The sequence below is a fragment of the Crinia signifera genome, chromosome 1 (genome assembly GCF_055691185.1).
Source record: "Crinia signifera chromosome 1, ASM5569118v1, whole genome shotgun sequence".
Taxonomy (NCBI): Eukaryota; Metazoa; Chordata; class Amphibia; order Anura; family Myobatrachidae; genus Crinia; species Crinia signifera.
The window spans coordinates 172,244,613-172,272,253 of NC_139217.1; the positions used below are offsets into that span (position 1 = coordinate 172,244,613).

Consider the following 27,641-nt stretch of genomic DNA (forward strand, 5'->3'; position numbering starts at 1 on the left):
TGAAACTGTCTGCTGTATGGGGGCGGCCATTTTGTGGTGGTCCTCAGCAGAAGAACGACGGAGCCGCCGGGACCAGCGCGATAGGTAAGGCTGCAGGGGATTGGGGGGGTTTGCATGGGCGGCGGGGGATTGGGGGTGTGCGGGGGGGGGGGGCGCCCAAAACTTAGTTACGCCACTGGAGAGATGCGTAAAAATATCTGCAAAATATCAGCTAAAAAGCAAACGTCTCACATTTGTTATATAAATCCAAATAAATAATGTGTAAAAAAAGATTATATTTCCTTAATAAAGTAAACATTACAGGTCATAAGAATTAAAATGGTTTGCTTGCCAATTTTCACACCAATTTTGACAAATTCACTTGGCACTCGACGGGTTAAATATATAAAATACAAAGTTAAGAATACAAAAAAAAATATGTAGATAAGACCCAGTAAATAGATAAGACCCAGTATTAAAAAAGTCAATTAAGTCTTAAATTCCAATTAACATAAACACAAGCAGAAGTGCTTGCATTTAATATATGTTATAGTTTCATTTTGTGTCCATCTCTTAAACTGGCCATACACCTTAACCCCTTCCTGACAGAGCCAGTTTTTGCGTTCCTGACAGAGCCCTTTTTTTCAAATCTGACATGTATCACTTAAGTGGGGATAACTTTTTTTTGCTTTTACTTATCCCAGTGATTTTGAGATTGTTTTTTCGTGACACATTGTACTTCAAATTAGTGGTAAATTTGGGTCGATACAGTCTGTGTTTTTTTGTGAAAAATACCAAAATGTCGTAAAAAAATGGAAAATTTAGCAATTTGCAAAATGTTAAATTTTCTGCTTGTGAGACAAATAATCATACTACTCAAAATAGTTAATAACTAACATAGACCATATGTCTACTTTGTTTCCATCATTATTTCAACTTCCTTTTAATTTTTTTGGACACTAGGAGGCTTACAATATGAATAGCAAATTCTCAAATTTTCAAGAAAATTTCAAACACTGATTTTTTTAGGGACCAGTTCAGTTCTGATGTGACTTTGAGGGACTTGTATGTGAGACACCCCCATAAATGATACCATTTCAAAAACTGCACCCCTCACAGTATTCAAAACAGCATTTTGGAAGTTTGTTAACCCTTTAGGTGTTTCACAGGAATTAAAACAAAGTGTAGGTGAAATTTCAAAATTTCATTTTTTTTGCAGATTTGCAATTTTAATACATTTTTCTAAGGAACACAGTACATTTTACTAGAGAAATGTGACTAAAAATTGATTCCCCCAATTCTTTTGTTTTCATAAATATCCTATATGTGGCCCTAGTGTGCACGTTGACCAAACCACAGGCTTCATAATAGAAGGAGCACCTACTTGATTTTGGAGCCTCCTTTTTATGTGATTATTTTTTTAGGCACCATGTAGGTTTCTAGGCACCATAAGATGCTAAAATTTAGGAACCCCCCCCACAAGTGACCCCATTTTGCAAACTACACCCCTCAGGGAATTCATCTAGGGGTATAGTGTACATTTCAAACCCCCAGGGGTTTCACCAATTGTGGTACAACTGGGCAGTGAAAATGAAAAATTACATTTTTTACACAAAAATGCAGTTCTGGCTCAAAATTTTTCATTTTCAGAAGGTATGAAGGAGAAAAAGCACCCCAAAATCTGTGCCCCAATTTCTCCCGAGTACGGTAATGCCTCACATGTGACCAAAAAATACCATTTGGGTGCATGGCAGGACTCAGAAAGGAAGGAGTGATTTTTGGATTTTGCAGCTCAGATTCTGGTGGAATGTTGGTGGGTGCTATGTTGCATTAGCAAGACCCCCAAAGCACCAATACAGTGGAACCCCCCCACAAGTGACCCCATTTTGCAAACTACACCCCTCAGGGAATTTATCTAGGGGTATAGTGTACATTTCAAACCCCCAGGGGTTTCACCAATTTTGATACAACTGGGCAGTGAAAATGAAAAATTACATTTTTTTACACAAAAATGCAGTTCTGGCTCAAAATTTTTCATTTTCAGAAGGTATGAAGAAGAAAAAGCACCCCAAAATCTGTGCCCCAATTTCTCCCGAGTACGGCAATGCCTCATGTGTGACCAAAAAGTGGCAGGACTCAGAAGGGAAGGAGTGATATTTGGATTTTGCAGCACAAATTCTGGTGGAATGTTGGTGGGTGCTATGTCGCATTAGCAAGACCCCCAAAGCACCAATACAGTGGAACCACCCCACAAGTGACCCCATTTTGCAAACTACACCCCTCAGGGAATTCATCTAGGGGTATAGTGTACATTTCAAACCCCCAGGGGTTTCACCAATTGTGGTACAACTGGGCAGTGAAAATGAAAAATTACATTTTTTACACAAAAATGCAGTTCTGGCTCAAAATTTTTCATTTTCAGAAGGTATGAAGGAGAAAAAGCACCCCAAAATCTGTGCCCCAATTTCTCCCGAGTACGGCAATGCCTCACATGTGACCAAAAAATACCAGTTGGGTGCATGGCAGGACTCAGAAGGGAAGGAGTGATTTTTGGATTTTGCGGCTCTGATTCTGGTGAAATGAATGGTGGGTGCTATGTGGCATTAGCAAGACCCCCGAAGCACGGTGAAATTATGAACCTAATAATCCATAGATGTGTGGTATAATTTAAAACACTCCTTTATACATAGGCCGGGTTTGTCGGGGCAAGTGTCACACTGGAAAATAGTTTGCTTTCTTATTCCCTTTTTATAGCAAACTTTGCACCTTTTTTGTGTCCTGCCCTTTTTTCCAGTGGAGGGGATTTCATCAGGAAAATGCTGCCCTGGTACAATACGGGGGCCAGTACTAGAAGTACTGGGGCCCTCTGCCTGCTGGTTCCCAAATATTAGGCCCTTTATGACTTCCTCTTGAAAGTGCATAAATGTCCCCCTCTGGCCGGTAGAACGGAATAGCACGTAAGCGTTATACAGTGCCATCTGGATGATCTACACGGCCAGCTTCTTGTACCAGATTTTTGTTTTCCGCAGGGCACTGTACGGCTTCAGTACCTGATCTGAAAGATCCACTCCGCCCATGTACCTATTGTAATCCAGGATACAATTAGGTTTTGAGGTGTGGGTACTGGTACCTCGTACAGGGACGGAGGTGGTACTGTCTCCGTGAATTGTTGTCAGTATAAGGACATCCCTCTTGTCCTTATATTTGACCAACAACATATTTTCGGTGCATATTCCCCTGCTTTCACCCCTTCTCATTACTTGGGCAATGTGCGTTTTTGGGAGGCCTCTTTGGTTCTTGCGCACAGTACCGCAAGCTGCTGTACCTCTTGAACCAAGGGCCCTAAACAGGGGGATGCTAGTGTAAAAGTTATCCACATAGAGGTGATAACCTTTATCCAGGAAGGGGTGCACTAAATCCCAGACAATTTTTCCACTAACACCTACGAGGGAGGGGGGGCATTCTGGCCGTTCAATTCTTGAATCCTTCCCTTCATATACCCTAAACCTGTGAGTGTACCCTGAGGTGCTTTCACACAGCTTATACATTTTTATGCCATACCTTGCCCTCTTACTGGGAAGGTACTGGCGGAATTTAACCCTTCCTTTAAAATGTATAACGGACTCGTCTATGCAAATGAATTTATCTGGGATGTACATCTCTTCAAATTTGGCACTGAAATGATCAATGACCGGCCTGACTTTGAATAGCCGGTCAAAGGTGGGATCATCTCTGGGTGGGCACTGTGCATTATCGTTGTAATGCAAAAATTTAAGGATCGTCTCAAATCGAGCCCGGGGCATGGCCATACGGTAAAATGGGGTGCTGTACAGAACATCTGTACTCCAATATTGCCTAATTTCTGGCTTTTTTACTATGCCCATATGAAACACCAGACCCCAAAACGTCATCATCTCTACTGCATCTACAGGGGTCCACCTAGCAAATGATGACGTGGGGTTTTGAGCAATAAACTGCTGGGCATATAAATTAGTTTGGTCCACCATTAAATTTATAAAATCATCAGAGAAAAATAATTTGAAAAAGTCAATTTCTCTGAGACCTGTGGAATCAAATTGGATTCCTGGCATGGCCAAAAACTCAGGAACCTGGGGCTCAAAATTGTCTGGTGGTGGGGACCATACGAGATCAATTATTGGGGGGTGGGTCTCAGCTGCTCTACGGGGGCGTCTTTGAGGGGGTCCCTCATCACCAGAGGAGGAAGAGGAGCTTAAGACGAATCCTTCAAATTCCCCGCTTGCATCACTGGCTGTGTCAGAGTCAGAGGCAAGCATGGCTTATGCCTCCTCCGCTGAATACATTCTTCTGGATGACTGGGATGACATTTGGGATGACATTTTTATTTTTGTGTTACTGGTAGTGAAATGTTTCATCACGTGTATAGTGTAGGGGGGGTACAAACTTTATTTCAACCTGGGGGGTATGTAGTGTGTAGTGTGTATGTAGTGCAGAAAAAAAAAATACTTTATACAAAAAAAAAAATTGAAGGGGTTAAAAAAAAAAAATTGAAGGGGTTAAAAAAAAAAAAAAAACGTCCTGCGCCAAAAATTGAGCACAGATGTTGGTCAGTAACGTCCGTCACTGAACAGCGCTCAAAGGCAACAGGAATTTGATAAAAAATAAATAAATAAATAAATAGATCAACCCTGTGCCGAAAAAGATGATCAGTGATGTACGTCACTGATCAGCGCACAGTGGCCACAGGACACCCACAAAATCACAGTGTGTGTAAAAAAAAAATTAAAAAAAGACCCCACAGCACCCACAAAAAAAAAAAAGGTGATCAGTGATGCAACACTGATTACCAGTGAGGGGCAGCAGGTGCACAACCTTTGGTGCAACTGACAGTGCAACTGGCAGCAACTGACAGGTATATATATAAAAAAAAAACCTCTGCACCCCCAAAAAGTTGCTGATCACCTCAGATATAGTGATCAGCACAAAAGGCGGGGGCAGCAGACACAAAATTTAGCACTCTCTATCACTCTCTGTCACTATCTCTCTCTATCTCTCACTATCTATCACTCTATGACACTGCAGCAGCAGCACTGACAGGTATATATATATATATTAAAAAAAACCTGCGCCCCCAAAAAGTTGCTGATCAGTTAATTTATACTGATCAGCACAAAAGGGGGGCAGCAGTCAGTTATATAAAAAATATATAGCACAATCTGTCACTATCTCTCTCTATCTATAACTATATCACACTGCAGCAGCACAAAATATAGCACTCTCTGACACTATCTCTCTCTATCTCTCTCTATCTAACGCTATTACACTGCAGCAGCACAAGTTCACAACACAGGAAGTCACAAGTAGTAACAGGATCCAGGAAGCATCCAGCACACTACAAGCAGTGATGAAGCAGTGATCAGGTAAGTATTTTGCTCGGTTCAGGTCAGTAAATGGCGGCAGCTGGGCACGGTGACCGCACTGCACGCAATTCCAGACCGGAATGGCGTCTGCAGTGCAGTCACCGTTAGTTTAAATCCCCCTCCTTGGCTGTGATTGGTCCGTCGGTCCGACGAACCAATCACGGCCTTTGGGGGCGGGCGGGGTGAGGTGGGGTGACACCAGTGTCACCCTTACACCCCACGGTGATTGGTACTGTACTTTACAGCACCAATCACCTCCGATCGCGTGTCACCGGCGAACGTTATTCGCCGGTGACACAGAAAACGCTGTGAATGGCTGTTCACACTGAACAGCCAATCACAGCGATCGCCGACGGGGGGGCGGCATCGCAGCCCCCCCTGGGCATGCAGGGACATGTCTGCTGTCAGGGACAGTTACAAGCCATGACGTACATTTACGCCATGTGTCGGGAAGTACTTCCCGACCATGACGTAAATGTACGTCAAATGTCGGGAAGGGGTTAGGATAATGGTGGATTATCCAATTACCCGTTAAAACATCTGGAGCTAATTAGATGGCCCTAAACGAGCGTATTACTGGCAATCGCAGGTTTTAGGATATTGGCCTATATGCCAAACCATAACATTTTTGGTTATATGCATGGGAGAAAATTAAAAATTAAAAATCAACCATTTGCTAAACACTGGAAAAGTGCTAAAAACAATTTGATACGTTCTGTTTAATTTAATCAATGTGTCCATTTTCCCAGCTTTTTGGAGCAAATTACTGATAATCATTCACTCTCATTACCAGATATTTCTTCCGAGCAGCAAACTGGTTGGACAGACAATTTTAAGGTGCATGGCCAGCTTTAGTAAATAAGAATACAACAAACGGGGCAGTCGATTCAAGAAAGAAAAGAAGGATTCTGAGACCATATGAAGAGATGTGGAAAGCAAAGCAGGCACACACAACTCTTCAAACGTGTCCATCCATAAGCCGGCACTCAAACACACAGGTGTACAATTATACATATATTTGAAATTGATCTTGGAGCAAGATTCTAAAAGTACAAATACAGGAATAGCCTGTTTTCACATGTATTCTATTTGTGCAGTGGCTTTTAAGTGAAGCCAATGGAAACACTTTGCAAACACAGGTCAACACTACAGTAAGTACATGCTTGGTCTTGAGCATTTTAATTAGTGAACAAATAATGTAGTGGTACACAAAAGTAGCACATTTAATTTAAAGTACGGCAAACTAGCGTTTAAATGCACTATTAAATGCATGTATTGCACTGCACTCTGATTAGATGCACATTGTGGGAGTGTGTAAAATATAAAGATGATTCTCAAGACTCACAACTTTTTCACCCTTATTACACTGCAAATCTGTCAAGTCCTATATGTACACACACATTTGCATTCCATAGAATACATTATGATCAGACAGGTCTTAGTGGAAGAGAAATATAGAAGCTTTATGATTACATTTTGAACATATCTTATTCGAAATGATAGTCTATCAGTCCAACATACGGAGGCCAATAAATTGAATTGCACCATGTGACCTGTATGTGCATCACACCTTGGTAACAAAATACATTCATATATTTATCCATGTGTATATAAATATATTCACATTTAAGAAAAAAAGCAAAACAGCAAAAGCTAAAGAAATATTTAATCTGAAATACAAGTTCATTCTAGAAGCTATGTATTTGCCAATCTCGTACCAACAGATCCTACAATTTGAAATATGGCAAGGACATAAATGCATTTTATTTGGCAATCCCAAAGCATATATAAACATTTACAATGATTAAGTAGGTTTATAAACACAGTGGCTAGATTCATATTTTATGTTGCCACTGTCTTGTAGTCGTACCAAAAAAAAATAATAATACTGTTTAACAAAATTATAAATAAATTGGAGTGGGGGGAGGGTAGAGAGGCTAACAACTGATAAATGTAGAAAAATAAAAAAAAGACAAAAAAAAAGTTAAGAATTCTGTACTCCAGTATATGGGAGGGAGAGGTGGAGGGAATATGCCACTCCTTCCCTAATAAACATTGGAAATTAGAGGCCCCTGAGAATATAAATGCAGGCATTTGTCTATTTAATTTGGATAAATTAGGACTTGTGCTACACATACAATAAAAAGGCACATCAATGCAGGCAGTGTTATATCGTACGCAAAACCTTACACTACGTATAGTGTCTGGTAAGAAAAGAAAAAACAGCTTTTCATAATCCACCCATCTCCTCGCAACATACAAAAAAAACACATAGCTTAAGGCTTCTGTCTCAACTCTTTAACAGTTAAAAGAATTAAGATAAATTAGTAATAATTTGCATAACACTTAAACAGTAATTCAGGATGGAACTGAATGCACTTTTCAATGCATACTCCCAACTGTGAAACTTGTATCAGGTTTAAACAGTTAGCTGTACAGAAATATACATAGTGCCAAAGTGACCAGGCATGTGGACCTCTCTACTTGGTGACATTGGTTGAATGTTACAGACTTTGAAGCGATCCTTGGAGAACACATTACAATCTACATAAGATTCATAAAAAGGACTAAATAAATCTACAAGAAACTACACACTTTACAAAGGAATCAGACACATTTTATATACTTAAATCTCTCTGCGCACAGAAGAAAAAAAATAAGATAAAAAAAGTACAGTTAAGTTCAAGTCTAGAAAATGGTGTGCAAGTTATTCAGTTGCATTCATGCTACAATAAATTATGACACTTTCCAGTGCATTAATAGCTCAAATCAGTGGTGTCCTGAAGGGGCCTGCACTTCACTGCATGGCAGCATGGGGGCAGAGCCTTGCAGCACTACCCAGTTTAGACTGGATCGGCTATGGTCTTGGATGTGCCCACATAACATTTTAGTACCATGGGGAGGGAACAATCACTCGCTATCTGTCTCAAATTCAGTGTCGGACCATTCCACAGAGGCAAGAAGACCTTTTCTTTGTGCGTATTCGATAATTGCCATGTAACAAAAGTAATATTGATCCCATGTTTGAATGCTGAAAGCACGCTGAGTTCTCATTCTCTTCACTGTTTGTAGTACATCCACGGTCCCAATGTTTTCCAGCCTGGACAGGCAGATGTCCAAAGTACAAAATGTACCTTGTAGAAAAACACAGAAAACATTAAGCAAGGAACTATAACAACAACTTGTGTATTATGTCAGATAGTGCCCTAGAACATCTTATCTGCAAGTAAAATACATTTCTACGTTTTATATAGTGAGTAACTATCACAGCAACACAAGATGAAAATCGTTCAAATCACAAAAACTTTGTTATAAGACATATATTCAGATTAGGAGCCTGCGTAGTGTTTTTATGCTGAACGCGAAGGCCTTCAAACTTAAAAATGACCTTCTCGGGGGCGTGGCCTAGCGACCTAACGAGGCAGACGCGCTAAACCGAAGCTCCTGCCCTAACTACCCCGAAAACACACTTATCCCCCCCAACTCTCAACCTTGACCACCCTACCCTCACCCCATCTCCTTACCCTCGTGCCCCGAACGCCCCTGACCTTTTTCCGCGGAGCCGGGGAGCTCTTTTCAGGGCTCCTGCGGGTTGCGGCCTGGTCGTGGGGTCGGGACCGGGACCTCGAGTTCCCTGGAACGATCCTCCGGAGGTCACCGAGGAGCCGCAGAAAGAACTCTCTACCACGACGAGCGGCGGGACCGGGATCTCCCCCCGCACGTCACCCGCCCGAGCAGGTACATCAAAGGACCAGGAGCTCTCCCCGCCGCCTCCGACGCGCCGTGGTCCCGGACTCCACCGGCGCGAGTGACGCCCCGCTAACCCATCACCCGCCGCACACCCTGCAGGTAACTAGCCGGCGGGAACTCAGTAGGGCGGCAAGTGACAGCTGACGAGCGCCCGGAGGCTCGCGATGCGCCTGAGGGGTCCCGGCCACTATACCACCACCGCCATCTTGGATGGGGCACAGCCCCCAGATAGGCACACATCAAGGTCCCTAGACCTACCTAAGTTAACCCTCACACCAGCGCAGCCCCATCAACCATACCTGCAACCACTTCCCCATCCACCAGCTCTGCTCACCAGAAAGTCTGGGCAGCAGCAGTGGTGCCCACTTCCTCTGGTGGGTGACCCCTGTCCTGCTCTGGTGCAGGCTAAACTCCACCACCTCACCTGGTGCCGACCGGTGGGTTAAACAAAGAAAAAGAAAAAAAAAAAAAAAGAGCCCACGCTGGTTGGAACTGACATCCTGCCTAGCAAGTCTGGCAGCAGTCAGCCTCTCACCGCCTGCCCAACATCCTGCACCGCATAACAATCTGCGACGCCCAAACTGGGCTGTGCTCAGTCCCTTCTGAAACCCGTTCCCCCTCCACGGTTACAGCTGGCCTTTGCGCTGGGTGGGGACCCTCACTCTACAGGAGTTTCCATCCAGCTCCTTCCCAAACTAGCAGTGCTGAGGTGCTCAGCTGACTCTCCCTGCAATAGGGGGACGCTTCCCACCATCACATATACTCCTGCTGCTCCAGATGTCTGCCTTGCACCGGCCCGAGATACAATGGCGTACTCCACTCTGATGTGATTCTACGCTTCAACATGTCACCGCCCATGTGACCCTCAACCGCATACCTATTGCTCTATCCTAATAATCTAGTGCGTGTAGTCCTGACCAACACCGTCTCCAACCCCAATTGCAAAAAAAAAAAAAAAAAAAGAGAAATAAATATATATATATAAAAAAGAAAAAAAAAAAATTAAAAAAAAAAGAGAATCGAAAAATAAAAAGGGGAAAAAAAAATATATATATAGGCTTGAGATGGCCCCTAAGAAAGCCAAGGGGGTCCCCACTCCCCGAGTCTCCTTCCCTGCACAAAGGGCCACGCAGGCCCAGGGGACATCCCCGAGCACCTCCATGGCAGTGCTGGCAGCCGATACCCCTGTGCACGGCCCAGGCCTATCCTTCTCAACAGCAGGCGTCGAATGCGCCCCTGACACCCCGCTCACAGCTGGACTACTATGTCAAATACTGTCTACCTTCAAATCGGACCTGACTAGAGACCTAACAACTGCGATCCGTGAAGTCAAAACCGACTTGATTGCTGTGGGGAACCGAACAGATCATCTCGAGAGAAAAATGGAGGAACTGGTGGCATCCCATAATGACCTCCTCTCCTCCCATGACCAACAACAGGCTGAAATCGAAGCAGTTCAAAACAAGATGGCCGACCTCGAGGATCGATCCAGGAGGAACAACTTAAAATCAGAGGGATCCCAGACTCGGTATCCAACCCTGAACTGGAGGGTTATGTCATCGCGCTGTTCCGAAAACTACTACCCTCCGTGGAAGACAGAGACCTCTTAATTGACCGTATCCACCGGCTCCCAAGACCCCGACAAATCTCCTCTGCCCTTCCCAGAGATACCCTCCTACGTGTACACTTTTTCACTATCAAGGAGCGAATCCTGAGGGCCGCAAGATCAGCTGGAGAAGCAAATACCTTGGGAGGCCTACAGATTTTTCCAGACCTCTCCGCTGTGACACTTGCCAAAAGAAGAGCGTTAGTCCCGATAACAGCAGCCCTTCGAGCCAACGACATTCCCTACCGTTGGGGTTTCCCCGTGAAGCTTTTGATTACCCACGAAGACTCCACGCACACCATCTCGTCCCTTGACGCAGGAACCGCACTCCTTTCAGAATGGGACATCACAGTAAAGCACCCACCCTCCTCTAAACAGGCCCCTGCTCCAAGAACAGAATGGGTGGACACTTGAGAGACTATTCCGCTGCCCTCTTCGTGGCATAGGACCCATAAGTCCCGTTCCTGGTCATCTTCTCTCCGTACCCCGAAGTTTGACCCCGTGGCTAAGTATCACAGCCGTTAGTTCCTTAGTCTTACTGTTTGTTTAAATATTCCATGCTCTTTGCCTTGCTTTTAAGATAACACTGTTTTATGTTAGCTGGGATGTTTGATAGATACGTTGATAGTCTATATTGTTCTTCAATTTTCGCACAGGTTTTGCAGATATGTGTTTTAGTTAGTAATTCCTGTGTGGTCTACATGGGCGGTGGCGCTAGGCCACCTTTAAACCCCCGCCTTCTCCTATACTACTGCACTTGTTCCCCCTTCCTTCTACCTGCAGTAGTCATGTCGGTCCGATATAATGGACCGTTTTGGTTTGTTCTTTTCCCTCTCCCTGTCAACCTTTCCTTCTCTTTCCCTCTAAGTCAAAACCCCCTCCCACCCACTAGACTCTGTCTTGTACCCCATAGTATACGCACCTTATATACCAGGTTAACACGCCACTATATGTGGACCACTACACCCATCATCCTATCCGTGTGGCACTATGGCGACTAAGATTTTATCTTTAAATGTTAAGGGATTGAACTCCCCCAATAAACGTAAACTTGCCCTCACCTTTTTCCATAAACAGAGAGGAGACGTGATCGCCCTACAGGAGACTCACTTCAATTCTGTCAACCCCCCTACCTTTAGAGACAATAGATATCCTCTAGGTTTTTTCGCCAATGGTCAGTCTAAGCATAATGGTGTTGCCATCCTTTTCAGCAATAAAGTGACTTTTACCCAACACTCTCTCACTGCAGATAAGAACGGGCGCTATTTGATTCTGACTGGACAGCTAGATGACAAACTTGTTACCCTAGTCTCAGTGTATGCCCCTAACTCCAATCAGATTCCCTTTTTGCGTAAATTACTTATTTTAATTCGCAAAATTGCCAAGGGGTCACTGCTGATAATGGGAGATTTCAACTTAGTATTAAACCCTTATCTCGACAAATCTTCCAAATCTTCCACATCTCGACTCCCTCCCACTTCAGGCCCTTCCTTGGCGTTCCGAAATATGTTGACAGAATTTGACCTATACGACATCTGGAGAACACACAATCCATCGGGCCGAGAATACACCTTCTTTTCAAACGTTCACAACTCATATTCCAGAATTGACATGCTCCTGTGTGACAAATGGACTCTACAACATTCCAAGGACATAGATATCCTCCCCATCACCTGGTCCGACCATGCCCCGATCCTGTGGAAATGGTCGTTAAACAACTTCCACATGCCGCCTAGACCCTGGCGTTTAGCTCCCCATCTTCTAACCGACCCGCTGCCCAATAAAATTATATCTGACAGCATCTCCTCGTACTTTACCAACAACACCCCCCAAGACACATCTATATTCACACATTGGTGTGCCTTTAAGGCGGTTACCAGGGGTGCCGCTATTCAGGCCGGGGCTGCCCTCAAGAAACAAAATACCCAAAGACAAACCGACTTAGAAAACAAAATCAAAGACTTAGACTGTAGAAACCAATCTTCCCCTTCAGCTGCCCTAAGGAAAGAGCTTTCCGAAACTCGCAGTCAATTGCAGAAAATGCTCTTGGCCCGAACTCAAATAGCCTTGAACAGACTCCGTACAAAATTCTACTTATCAGGGAATAAGTCTGGGAAAATGTTAGCACGCAAACTGAGAATGCAATATGCTAAAAATAGAATTAAACTCATACACTCCCCCTCAAAGGAGAAACTTCTGAACCCAAAGGATATTTCTAACCAGTTTGCTAAATACTACTCACAGCTATATAACCTATTCCTAGACCCAGACTCCCCCCAACCCTCCAACGCCACCATCTCCTCCTTTTTAGATGGAGTTAACTTGCCTTCCCTGACCAATGAGCAATTAGAAGTCCTTAACGCCCCTTGGTCCCAATCTGAAGTGGACGCCGCTATCAGATCCCTACCCAGAGGTAAAGCCCCGGGACCTGACGGATTCATCAATAACTTTTACACTACTTACCGTGAAACCCTCACGCCCTACTTGACTAATCTTTTCAACACCATCACCTCTATGGGATCTTTCCCTAAAGAAATGCTAGAAGCACAAATAATAACCATTCCCAAACCGGGGAAGGACCCGGCCCACTGCCAGAATTACCGTCGGATAGCCCTGTTAAACGGCGACACTAAATTGTTTGCAAAACTCATAGCCACCAGAATTAAAAACTATCTCCCCATGCTTGTACACCCGGACCAGACGGGGTTTGTCCCGGGGAGACAATCCTCTGACAACACCCGTCGAGTGTTCAACTTGATTGACTCCCTTATGGATGATCAGGGCCTTCTGCTGCTGTCCTTAGATGCGGAGAAGGCCTTTGATCGCTTAAACTGGGAATATATGCAGGCCGTCCTCTCAAAATTTGGATTTCAGAATCAGATTATGTCATCTATTCTGGCATTATATAGTACCCCCTCGGCCCGGGTGTTCAGTAATGGCTTTCTCTCGGACCAGTTTCCCATATCCAATGGAACGAGACAGGGTTGCCCCCTCTCACCGTTGATATTTGTACTATCTATCGAACCCCTCGCCTCCAGAATACGGGCCGACCCTGATTTCCCTGGACTCCGATCTGGCCCTTCTTCACACAAACTGAGCCTCTTTGCAGATGACATTTTACTTTTCGTCTCTGACCCCCTGCGTACTTTACCCCACCTTCACAATATTCTTGATAGTTTCAGCAAAGCCTCATACTACAGATTAAACACCACAAAAACAGACGCCCTACCCATTAATTTAGCGGACTCATACTCAACCCTATCTTCTAAATTTCCATATAATTGGCAGAAAATATCTATACGCTACCTGGGCATAAACATCCCATCAGATACTAGGAAAGTCTTTGAAGTTAACTTACCTCCCCTCCTTAGCTCACTGGTAACCCTCACTAAATCCTGGCTTGCGTTTGACATATCTTGGATGGGACGCATGGCTGCCTTTAAAATGTCCCTCCTACCCAAACTCATGTATCTCTTCCGCACGATCCCCTATACTTTCCCCAAGAAAGAGCTCGCCGCATGCAACTCAATTATGCTCAAATACATTTGGCCCTCAGGTCCCCCCAAACTAGCTCGGTCTAGAATGACTCTCCCTAGAGCCAAAGGTGGAATGACCCTCCCAGACCTGACACTATACCATGAAGCCTGTAAACTAGCCCAGCTAAAATCTTTCTTCGAACCACAATCAGAATCTAGGTGGGTAGACCTTGAGAAATCGCATGCCCCGACTCCAATAGACGACCTACTTAGATTGCCCAAACAGCTCCGCCCGGATCCCTCCTCGCTTCTCCCAACTACTAAGGCTTCCATCTCAACCTGGGACTCCCTGAACTCTAGACTCCCACATCCCATATCTCAACTCCCACTAATTTCATTAAAATCAATTTCAAAACTAATACCCAATCTACACCTGGCTGGATGGATTACTTTAGGTATAACTAAGTTGGGAGACATCTTGGAAGGCCAGTGCGTTCTCCCCTTCTCTACTCTCCAGCAGAGATTCTCTCTTCCTAAATCCGAACTACTGCATTACTTTCAAATCTGTCATTGGTGGAATACTGCCCCTACTCTCACTAATACACCTGGTTGACTCACGTATCTACTCCCGCCTTAACCTACCAAACACCAAAGGGGATGTTACATTTTGGTACAAATTATTGCAAGACATTCCGAATCCCCCTAAATCAAATGCACAGACTAAGTGGGAAGCTGACCTGGGTATAGCCCTGTCAGATGCTCAATGGAGCAAAATTTTTCTTTCTTCCTATACCATGTCAAAGTGTATGAACCATACCGAGATGCACATTAAGCTGATATACAGATTATACTTAACCCCAACTAGACTAAACTCCTTCTGGACCTCATGTCCCAAATTTTGCTGGAGACAATGTGGTAACATAGGCCATATATATCACATATTCTGGTCCTGCCCCCTCCTTACCGTGTTTTGGAAGGAAGTATTTGACTTAGCAAATCAGGTCCTAGATACAGCACTAATGCCCGCTCCTCAAATAGCTTTATTCAATATCTTCCCTGACATGGTTGCACCCAATAAACGCTATGTTCTAGGCCACATATTCATTGCGGCTCGCGCAGCCCTGGCCCAGTGTTGGAAACAACCCACCCCTCCCCCACTTTCAAAAGTGATCCAGAAACTCAATTTTAACTACACCATGGAAACGCAATATTCCTCTGACTCCAGCACTACACCTTCTTCCATAACTCGCTGGTCACCATGGCATGTATATATCACTGTTGGAGTGGGTACATCATTTGCTCCCAAATCACCCCAAAGCGACCCCCTTCAATTTAGTCTTAACGAGACGCAGGACGTATCTACAAACTCTCCATGATCCCTTATTCCCTTTACTGGGACCTACTTGTGTTTATTGCAATAGTGTTACTTACCTAACTACCCCGTTAAAATTGTTTAGACCTGATAGATCTAATCTACATCATTACTATGGTCGATATTTTACCTGTTGTACCTGTTTAGGTTTACTAAATTCTCAATATATGCTGTTGACGATAATTACTGTCTATGTATGTACAGAGTCTATGTATCCAGCACCCCCCCTGTATCCCCCCCCCCTCCTTTCCCCCCCTTTTCTGCTTTGTGTAACCCCCCCACCTAAAATTTAAATATTTCTCAATAAAATATTGATGTTAAAAAAAAAAAAATGACCTTCTCAATCAATCTAGCACAGGTCTTGAACCAACAAGGAGAAAACCATCCATGCAGTGGTGGGGAATAGAACTACTCATAAATGCTGATTTTTTTTTTTTTTTTTCAACAAACATTTTTGAACATGTTTAGAATCACTTTTGGCAGTAACTTGGAAGCAAATTATGGAAGGGTTTATGATGATACTATTACAAAGATAATATTGGTAGCAGTTTAATGCCACTTTTTGATTGCTGCACCTTTTGAGAATATGCCACTTAATAATGGAATAAAGAGTTTAGTTTACTAGAGCTCTACAAAGCAAAAATAGTTCACAAGCTACTTATTCTAGTATTGCCACCTTCACTGATTAAAAAGAACAAACCACTGTGGGTAGTTATAATTGATTCGGGACCCAGCATAACAGCAGAGCATGGTACAAAGTATAAATGTTTAGTACTTAGCACATGTGCCGGCCCCCTATTGTGCTTCTGTACTACGCAGGCAGACTGTCCATGCAATTGCCTCAGTTTTCAAAATGGAGGCGTGATTGTGGGGGACAGATAAGGCCAGGATCTTCAGTACACTGAGATTTCCTGTCCTCTTGGTAGGACATGTGGTAGCCGGTTTGCTGAACCCTATGGTTCACATAGCGCCATAGGTGATTTAGTGATGTGTCCAAGAATTTGAAGCTTCCATGTAGCTTCCAGAAGCAATAGTAACTCTGTTCAAATCTGAATCAGGCCCAAAATGAGATGGTAACTCCCAACAAAGGCTACATAAGATATGTCCTCATACAACTAACCACAATAGGCTAGACGACACGAAACACCTAGCGTTAGTGAACCACCAGGTCTTCTGCAACTGTGCTAGCGCCAGGCATCTCTTTAACCAAAAACAAGTCTTCAAAGCAAAACAATGTTACTAGGACGCACTAGAAAACTCTGCTGATTATTATGCGACACATGTGACCTAGTCTATATATGAAGCACAACGGCACTTGGCATGGAAAAAATCCACTGCCTTGTAGCACGTTATCAGAGACAGTCGCACACAGTTATAAAAGTGTTGCAAATCACATCAATGAGCAGTGTGTCCTGGTGGCTTCCTAGTTGTATCGTCTTGCAAATAAGACGCCTTTTGTAGACATTAGCACAACTGTAGCAATGATGTATGAGAACAAACAATGATAAGAACGATGATAATTATAAACCTGTACTCATTGCCATTTAAATTGCCAAGTTCATCTAAATGGCCATGAAGGTAAAAATAATTTTACAAAATTACAGATCAAAAAGAGTTTCATTTATTGTGCTTAATTAGCATTGTGCAGCAGTGTACTTTTGAATGGGGAATCGTGGTCAGTGTGACGTGCAATCATTTTTACATTCATTTAATTGGGAAAATAATGTAAAAAGTAATATCTTACTGGTTTTTTTTGCAGATGCATGTTTGAAAAAATAAAACTGCTACCACACTTGTAATGTATATCAAGCACATCCATGAAATGAAAACAATGATGTTTTCATGTATTTGATACATCATACTGCAACTTCCATAGTATATTGCACCTTACCCCCATTACCAAACTGATATTATTTGATAAAATTTGGTATGTCAAGGCAGAACAGACTGAAATTTGGACAAGTTGCTCCAGCTTATACCCCTTTCACACCTCCACAAAAACCCGGGTCAACGGCGGTGTAAATGGGTCACCCCTTGTCCCTTTACACGGGACTTCTACCCAGGTCCTGACCTGGGTTGAACACGGCTAGGTCCTGGATAGAGGGCAGTGTAAACGGCTCCTATTTACATCAATGGGGGAAGTCCAACCTCTGGACCGCAGGTTGCACACACAGCCTCTGCTGCTGTCTGTTGTACTCTGCAGGCAGAAGTGGCGGCAGGAGGGAGGTGAATGGATGCCTGTGTGCGGCATCCATTCACCTTGCGGACGGGGGCTGGAGGCAGCCCAGCAGCTTATCTTGGTTTCTGGGCTTGCCCCCAGAGCGGCGATCGGCGGTCCCAGCGGGAGTGATCGCGGTCCCGGCACTTGGAGATGATGTCATATCCAAGCACCGCCTCCGTCTACACAGTGGGTAGGCACCGCAGTGTAAATAGTGAAACCCCAGATCCGACCTGGCTTGGATCCCTGTTCCAAATGCCAGGTCGGATCCGGGATTTTTGGTGTAAAAGGTGTGCAAGTCTTATTATTTTGTCCAGTTATGTACCTTGACTTGACATTTTAATGCTATATAAACATTTACAAATTTAGAAACCAGTCAATGAGAAAGGAAGCTTAGTACTTCAGACAATATACGTTGCCTATCTTCTTAGGCGCATCCTAGGAACACAAGAGTACTTGATACCATGTACACAAACACTGCCATGAAAGCCATGCACACTGAAGTACTATATGTGGTCACCACCTCAAACCTATCTTACTCTTCTATCCTTACAGTGGGGCAAAAAAGTATTTGGACAGCCACCGGTTGTGCAAGTTGATCCACTTTAAAGATGAGAGAGGTCTGTCATTTCCATCATAGGTACACTTCTACTGTGAGAGATAGAATGTGGAAGGAAAAAACCCCAAGAAATCACATTGTATGATTTTTAAACAATTTATTTGAATATTCTTGTGGAAAGTTTTTAAACAATTTATTTGAATATTCTTGTGGAAAGTTAATCTTTGGACACTTACCAACCAGCAAGATTTCTGGCTCTCAGAAGCTCTTCTATCCTCCACTGTATTAATGGCATTTGTTTGAACTGGTTATCTGTTTGTGGGTGTGGACAGGTGTCTTTTATAGTCAGACTACAACCTCTTCACCATGGCCAAGACCAGAGAGCTGTCTAAGGACACCAGGGACAAAAATTGTAGAGCTGCACAAGTCTGGGATAAGCTACTCAACAATATGCAAGCAGCTTGGTGAGAAGATATCAACTGCTGGTGCAATTATTTAAAAAAAATGGAAGAAATACAAGATCACTGACAATCTCCCTTGACCTGGGGCTCAATGCAAGATCTCACAATGATCTTGACAACAGTGAGGAATCAGCCCAGAACTACACAGGGGAACCTGGTCAATGGACTCGAGAGCTGGGACCACAGTCACAAAGGTTACCATTAGTAACACACTACGTAATCATTGATTCAAATCCTGCAGCATCCAAAAGGACCCCCTACTTAAGGCAGCACATGTCTAGGGCCCATCTAAAGTTTGCAAGTGACCATCTTGATGATACATAGGACGATTGGGAGAATGTCATGTGGTCAGTTTAGAGCAAAAGAGAACTTTTTGGAATAAACTCCACTTGCCGTGTTTGGAGGGGGAAGAATGATGAGTGGCATCCCAAAAACACTATACCCACTGTGAAGCATGGGGGTGGAAACATCATGCTTTGGGGCTGCTTTCTGCAAAGGGGTCAGGACAACTGATCTGTATTAAGGAGGAGATGAATGGAGTCATGCATCGTGAGATTTTGGCCAAAAAACTCCTCTCAATAAGAGCATTGAAGATGGAATGTGTCTGGGTCCTTCAACAGGACAATGACCCCAACCACCACCCGGGAAAGTAAGGAGTGGCTCCGTAAGAAGCATTTCAAGGTCCTGGAGTGGCCTAGCCAGTCTCCAGGCCTCAACCCAATAAAATAAATCTGTGGAGGGAGAGAAAGTCCGTATTGCCTGGCGACAGCCCTAAAACATAACAGTTCTAGAGAAGATCTGCCTGGAAGAGTGGGCCAAAATACCTGCTACAATGTGTGCAAACCTCATCAAGAACTACAGGAAATGTTTGACCTCTGTAATTACCAGCCGATGTTATATTACATAGTATTATGTTTAACTTTTTGGGTACTTATGTATTATCTGGACTCCCATGTTAAATGCACCCCATTTTTTCATACCCCTACTATCCAACGACGCATGGAGTTGATTTTATATAGTGTGGCGAGCGCAGCGAGCCACCGTGCCCGAAGCGTGGCGAGCGGACGCGGTCTCATAAGAAAAACGGGAGCCCAGATATTACATAAGTACCACTTTTTGATTGTCCAAATATTTATTTTCCGCAAGAATATAGAAAAAAAATGTTTAAAAATCAAACAATGATTTCCTGTTTTTTTTCTCTCCACATTCTGTCTCTCACAGTTGAAGTGTACCTATGATGGAAATTACAGTTCTCGCTTTTTTTTCTTTTGAAGTGGGTCAACTTGCACAATCGAGGCTGTCCAAATACTTTTTTGCCCCACTGTATGTCAAATATGTAATCTATATCTTCCTTGCAGAATTCCTCAACATGAGCTGGGGCAATGCATATTTACCTGTTCTCCCAATGCCTGCACTGCAGTGAATCACTATCGGTGGACCTGCAGGATGTCCAGCCCACTCTGATCCCAATGCTTGGACAGCCATTGCCTGATGCTGCTTTACTTGGGATCTGAAGTCCAACATGGCGGAAGCAGATTTAGGTACACCAAAGTCCGGCCAGCTCATGTACTGATAGTGAGCCACACTTCGACTTTCATTGGTCTAGGAAAATAACAGCTGTAAACTTGTGGGAAATCATATTTAACAGTCAACAGCATCTATGCACATTCTAGGATGGAAACTTGTTCTTGCTCCATATTAACAGTTGTCACCAGCATAAATGAGATCATCCATGTACTTAAATGAAGAAAGGCGCCTTTTCATCTTCTTGGAGAATGCAAATATCAAGAACTGGACTACTACACATTTTTCTTTAAAGATTTAGGGGTCCATTTACTATTAAATATTTGTGGCTAATTACCCCAAAACACCCATTAGGGGGGTTAGCCGTAAATATTAAGTACCCCGGATGTATCACAGAGGGACCATAGCAGGAATATGTGATCCCTCCTCCCCACCAGCAGCCGCACCCTCACAGGTTTCTATGGGGGATGGAATGCTCTCTTATTTATAAAAATCTGGCAGCATCACAGTGGGTCCCCAGGGGGCCCTTCTGGAGCCCCTCCCCAGTCCCTGTCCCATACATTGGCCTGAAAGGATTGCATATTGCAATGTGATCCTGGACGGTAGATTCCACCTAGATCGCATTACATATGCTATCCAATAGTAAATGGGCCTTTAAGTGCTGAATTTAATAAGCCCTATAAAGTTATGAGGGGTGAAAAAGGGTGGTAGCCACGGGCTTTATTGCCTAAGGGCGCATAGACATGGGGCGATTTTAGACTGGTTTAAAATCTTTCAGTGATTACGGACAATATATGCCACAGCCCCCGTTGGCTTGTTCATATGGGGCTTTAGTAAAAGCATGGGAGCTGTATTTGACTTAATATTCTCTTTAACCCTTTGAGTGACTATCTCGGTGAGAGATGTGCAAAATATCCGCTAAAAATGCCAGCATATAAATTCAAATAAAAAATGTTGTATTAAAAAAAAAAAAAAAAAAAAAAAAAGATTTCATTCCCTATATAAAAAGGTAAACATTACAGGTCATTATGGTGAATAAAAATGTTTGCTTGGCAATTTTCACAAATTCACTTGGCACTTAAATGTATAATACTATATACGCTTTATGGTATACAAGTATGTCCACATATCTATACTCCGTGCGTTACAAGTGACATGTGAGCTCTGTTTGACTAACGCAGAGGGCCTTGGTTTTTTATTGGACGCACAAGCAATTATGCTGATTGAAATGATATGCAGCTTGTCTATATTCTGTGTGTGACTGAGTGGATCTGCGTACTAAGTGGTATGTTACAGTGTTTAAATGGACAGTGTCTTCACTCTACAGTGCCACAGTCGCACTAACAGAAAAAGTCTCTTTTCAGCGTTACAAGTCACACCGTGGCATGACTAGAAGGATTGTTTAATGTTCAAGGAGACTAGATGTATGTGAACACATCTGTAGGATCACAATAGTAGTAATAATACTGGGAACAAAATGATTTACTTGATAGAATCACAACAAACCCCACGGTGGATACCCAGAAGTCAAGCTATTTACAGAGTTAGCATTTTAAAACATTTACCAAGCAATGTTGCTTCTGTACATGCAAATCCAAGTGACAGGCTAACATGTCAAATATTGTGTATGAGAAAGAATGGATTATATACCTCTTTATTATATAGATCCAAGTGAGTTAGCTTGAAGTCTTGGAAAAGATCTATGTGAATGTTCCTTATAATAAAGTGTCCAGAATCTTCACTTCTCCCGACTTCAAGGGGCCAATATTGTCCACATTTTATTCGCCCTCTTTCAATCACTCTTGGTATAAAAAAAAAGAATAAAAATAGTTAATAAAACTATATAAAAAAGACCCACCTGTTCAAAAAAAGATTGCTATTTTTACAACTTCGGTAAAAAATAAAAAGCCTCTACACGGAGATCAAGCTGCTACACTTGGCCTAAAAGGCATGTGACTAGGCACACACACACACACACACACACACACACACACCTCAAAGAAACATACATACAGTACATCTGTACAGAGACTAATGGTGTGTACACACGGTGAGATTCCTTTGCTATCCGACCTGCTATGCAATCTTTGCTAACTCATGTTTACAGTATCCGGACTGATCATAGACAGACTCATGATAGACAGTCATATGGTCGACCGGGTCAAAAGGTAGACAGTCAAAAGGTTTACAGGGTTTAAAGGTCGACACACAATAGGTCGACTGGGTCTAATGGTCGACATGAAAAAAGGTAGACATGGCATTTTTTACAAAATTTTCAGCCGACATGTGCGACAGGCGGTATTTTATGCCCTACCATCCACTAGGGCAAGGAGGGAGAAAAAAAATAGTGTGCCGAGCGCAGCGAGGCACCAAGCCCGAAGCATGGCGAGTGCAGCGAGCCATGAGAGGGGACGCGGTACACTTAGACCAGGCATGTCCAAACTATGGCCCTTCAGCTGGGACTTGTAGTTTCACAACAGCTGGAGGGCCATAGTTTGGAAATGCCTGGCTTAGACCGTGTCCATGTTGACCTATGTCGACATAGACACCCTAAAAACATTAAAACATCATGTCGACCCTTTTCCATGTCGACCTTTTGGCCATGTTGATGCTTTTCATGTCGACTCTTAGACTCTGTCAACCTTGTGACTGTCTACCATTAGTGGTCGACCATATGACTGTATCATGTGTCATGGTGTGTACACACGGTACAATTCAGCATGAGATTTTGACTATATAGTCAAAATCGCATGCAGATCGCACAGGTTTTTTACCTTACGATCCCGATGCACGCTTCTGTGGCAGCACAAGTCAGAACCCAGATAGATAGGGCAGCAATGACTATATAGTGCAGATAGCATGAATTGTATGTAAAAGGGACATGAGCTAGCAAAGATTGTATAGCAAATCGAATAGCAAAGGAATCTCACCGTGTGTACACACCATCAGTCTGTTTTATACCAAAACCGCAATTTACATACAATTCATACAAACTACATTAGAGTTGCACTATACAGTCCTTGCTGCCCTGTCTGGATTTGTGCTGTCCCGGGAGCGCGCATCGGGATCGCAAGGTAAAAAACCTGTGCGATCTGTATGCGATCCTGATGTGATTTTGACTATATAATCTCATGCGTGTGTACACAGCATTAGTCTGTACAAAAAGTGCTACAATATAGAAGCCACAGCTTTTTTCCCAAAAAATTCTGTAGAGACTTTTTTTACACACAGGTATACAAATTTCATATCAAATTAATCAGCAAAGCCTCCTTGTGCATCCCAGCCACTTTGCATTGTGATGAAGACACATTTTTAGGGGGGGATGCAGTTACAATCCCTGCGGTCGGAATTCCGGTGTTCAAAATCCCGAAGCCGGAATCCCGACCGCCGAAATCCCGAAACTTTCTCCATCTATGGGTGTCCACGACACCGGGCTCGCTGTGTGGTGAGCACAGCGAGCCTGCAAGGGGGTGGGGGCTGACACTATCCACATCCCCCCTGGTTGGGATTATGGCGGTCTGGATTCAGGCATCGGGATCTTGAAAGCCGGGATTCCGACCGCCGGGATTTAGTGCCAATCCCTTTTGGGGGACTAAAAATAAATATCTATAATCTATATCTTCCATGAGTGAGCCACTAGGTCCTGTGCAACTATGCATGGATTTATTGAGGCTCGATCAGTGGCTCCCAAACATTTTTGAATCAAGGCACCCTAGAGCAGTGGTGTCAAACTCATGGCACGACAGCTGTTGTGGAACTACACATCCCAGAATGCCCTGCCACAGTTTTAGCAATCCATTATATAAAATCTGTGGTAGCCGGAGGGCCATGAGTTTGACACCACTGCCCTAGAGTATCAGATTATTATTCAGGGCACTCCTAGGCCAAAAGTTTGTTACAGAGAATTAAAAAAATTAAATAAATTGAATAAGTTAAATGATCTCCCATCTCGGCAACTCCGCTCTGTTCAAGATCTGCGTCTCTCTTCTGCACAGATCACTAGCTCCCATTCACTTACATTGGGCTGCTCCCACCCTATGGAATGCCCTTCTACGCACAATAAGACTCTCCACTAGCCTTCAAACTTTCAAGCGTTCCCTGAAAACTCACCTCTTCAGGCAAGCCTATCATATTTAAGTTCCATATGCATAACCAGGGCCGGCTTTACCATTAGGCAGCTTTAGGCAACTGTCTAGGACGTCAGGATCTAGGGGGGCGCATCAAGTCTGCATATCAAAAAATCAAGGATGTCTATGCTTTGTTGCACTTAATGCAGGTGTCTGCTGTGGAACTTCTAAGACTTCACCTCCATACTTTCCCTTGAGGCATACTGTAGTTCTCTACTTTGTTGCCCACTTCTACTTGTACTGTAATGTGGATGGCAACTGGGTATTGGTCGCAGTATCGGGTTGGGGGGACAGTAGGGTGAAGTTTTGCCTAGGGTGCGGATAAGCCTTACACCAGCCCTGTGCATAACCCTCTGAGGCACTTATGTATCTTACTTATCACTGTCTACAATTGTAAAGTGCAACAGAATCTGCTGCACTATATAAGAAACTAAGTAAATAAATAATAAAATAAGTTGCGCTTAAAAGTCATCCCTAGGTCCAGTTATGTGGTGAAGAACATGATTCACTTCTGTTTACCCACATATTTTATAACTGAAAGCCACAAGCACTGATTTTGCCCATTACATTAACCATAAATAATCTGAATTGGTCCTGGACCACCATCCTGAGGCACATCAGGAGCCACTGGGCTAGATGAATGAGGACACATCTGTATCTGTCTCTAGAAGGTGTGGGCAACCTTTAAATATATTTAAAATGTGTTTTAAGTACTCCAGGAGAGTGTACAACTATAGTGTTTGACATTATCATAAAATAGCAACTACATTTCAATCTGACAGAAAATTCGGGTCTCCCATTAATTTTGGCCTTCAAATTGGTACTAACACCAATAATTATGAAAGAAATCTAGCAGCTTTTTCGTATATGTCTCACATGTTGGGGTTGTGTTATGACACAATTACTCCTCACTAATTAGGTACCAGACAGATATCAGACTAAAGGGTACATATAGGGCAGTATTCAATGATTTCTGTGAGCTGTGACCCCATAGTCAGGCAGAGGCGGAATATCTTCTGCCAGTTTGCTCCTTTACATCAGCTCGCCTGGCGGAATATATTCAGAATGCTATTTTGGTGGAATATCAAACAGGCATTCCGCCTGACTGATAGCACCCTGCCCACCACTCTCACAGGCCGGGCAGCGGCGCTGACAGCAGTGGTAATCAGCAGGGACCTGGCTAGCAGTGACTATTGATGAGCAGGTCCCTGCTTTGGTGCTGCTGGGGATAGTGGTGCTGGCAGCAGCATAAGTAATGAGCTGAGACCCACTCATTCCTATTCACAGAGAGCTGGGTCATTAGCTGTCAACACCCCTGGAGGCCCCCTCCCCGTGCAGTGTCAGCGCCGCTGATCGCCTGGTGAGAATAAATGACCTTGAATAGACAAAAAAAAATCAATTAAACTTTTTATTTTTTTTGGGTGGAAAATATGGTTGGTGGTGGTTATTTTTTATCTCAGACTTGACTTTTAAAGCACAAGATCTATATGGCTTGAGCCCTTTATAAAAAAAAATAAAAAAAAACCACACAACTAGTATAAATTAATTGTGAATAGTTACCTTGTCGTCATCACAATTATTAAGACTTTCTGTTCCCACACCATCCGCCAGAAATCATCAAATGTTTTTGGCAAGGGTCCTAGTTAAAATAAAAAAAAAGCAAGCAAATAAATGGATTTGGCAAGAGATGATGCCGCGCTGAGCTTCAGCTGAGTTACTGGCTTTAGTATTTAGGCTACATTGTTATTTGTTTTTCAGTAAACTAGTGAGCAATAGTTGTTTCCGCTTAGCCTTTCACATCCATTTTTTTTTTGTTCTGGTTTCAAACCTATAAAAGAATCCTAAACTGAGAAACTGGTTTGGTACTTATGTAATATCTGGACTCCCGTTTTTCTTATGAGACCGCGTCCCCTCGCGGGGCTCGCTGCGCTCACCACGCTTCGGGCACGGTGGCTCGCTGCGCTCGCCACACTATATAAAATCAACTCCATGCGTAGTTGGATAGTAGGGGTATGAAAAAATGGGGTGCATTTAACCTGGGAGTCCAGATAATACATAAGTACCACTGGTTTGTACAATATGTAAATTGGGCCTAATGGGATGTATATGATCATTGAGCAATATGCGGTGTTTTGCTTTTGTTCTCCATTTGTCCTGCTACCCTTTCCACAAGTTATGATTCCCAATAGATGCTCATGTGTACAGTAAACTAAGCAAATATTGGTAAAAACATGAAAAACCCTAAAAATATGCGAGAATCATTTGTGTCAGTCAACCTATTGACTGTCTACCTAGAACTACAATGTCAATCATCCCGATAAGCCTGCTTTAGCAATAATGTCATTGAATATTTTGCTTCCATCACTGTTCTAAGAAAACCGATCCCCCTCCTCCCCCAATTTGAGGTCATTATGATGAGTGTTTTCCTCATTCACAGTACAAAATACCCAAATGCATGTTCTCACGTATCAATTTCATACCAAATTACAAGCTGGGGGGGGGGGGAGAGATCTTGATCTAATAGGACACCACAGTGCAAATAATAGTGCATTTTATGTGATGTTCAAAACTTCCAATTTGGACAAGCCTTCATTCAGGTTTTACTGCGGATGCAGACATAGTGAAATCCTACCTTGTGTAGCAATATAGGCATATTTCCTTTTATATCCATCCATAAAACTGGCATTAACATAGTCTGTGGTCTAGAAAAGTACAAAATTTAAGAAGTTTAATGCTACAAATATGGACAAAACCTTTCATCTTATTTTCTGCAACAAAATGTCACCATGCACATAGCATTGGGTAAATCCACACCAAATAAACCTGCTTTACAGTTAACAAAAAATACAACTGTCTCTCACAGTTAAATAAATGGCAATCATTTACATTGGTGTTAACATTAATTAATATAGATGTAATTAATTTGCTCTTAGGGCCTTAAGGGCCCCAAACACAGATATTTGTGCCAGAGATTCATATTGGGAGATCCAGCATGAGAGATTTCAAATCTCTCACAGAAAGTGTTTTCAGGGGAATAAAAAAAAAGTCTTCAAATTTAAATAATGGGTTGCAATAAAGCCTGGGAAGTGTCATCTTAATTTGTCTATTAGAAAAATAAATAATGTAAAAAAAAATGAAATGGGGTCCCCCCCATGAGCATGACCAGCCCT

At 43.0% G+C, this 27,641-nt stretch overlaps 1 protein-coding gene across 1 annotated transcript in view; it reads right to left on the reverse strand.

Annotated features, from left to right (window-relative positions):
- Positions 1-7,026: 7,026 nt before the first annotated feature.
- The window catches only part of LOC146064060 (tyrosine-protein phosphatase non-receptor type 9-like), a 71,934-nt gene continuing 51,319 nt past the window's right edge, over positions 7,027-27,641 (reverse strand). The window contains exons 9-13 of the mRNA XM_083177130.1: positions 27,104-27,173; positions 26,032-26,110; positions 21,995-22,145; positions 20,215-20,422; positions 7,027-8,512 (exon numbers count right to left, since the gene is read on the reverse strand). Coding sequence (XP_083033256.1) covers positions 8,289-8,512; positions 20,215-20,422; positions 21,995-22,145; positions 26,032-26,110; positions 27,104-27,173 — 732 coding nt within the window. The 3' untranslated portion in view covers positions 7,027-8,288. The remainder of the gene's footprint in view (positions 8,513-20,214; positions 20,423-21,994; positions 22,146-26,031; positions 26,111-27,103; positions 27,174-27,641) is intronic.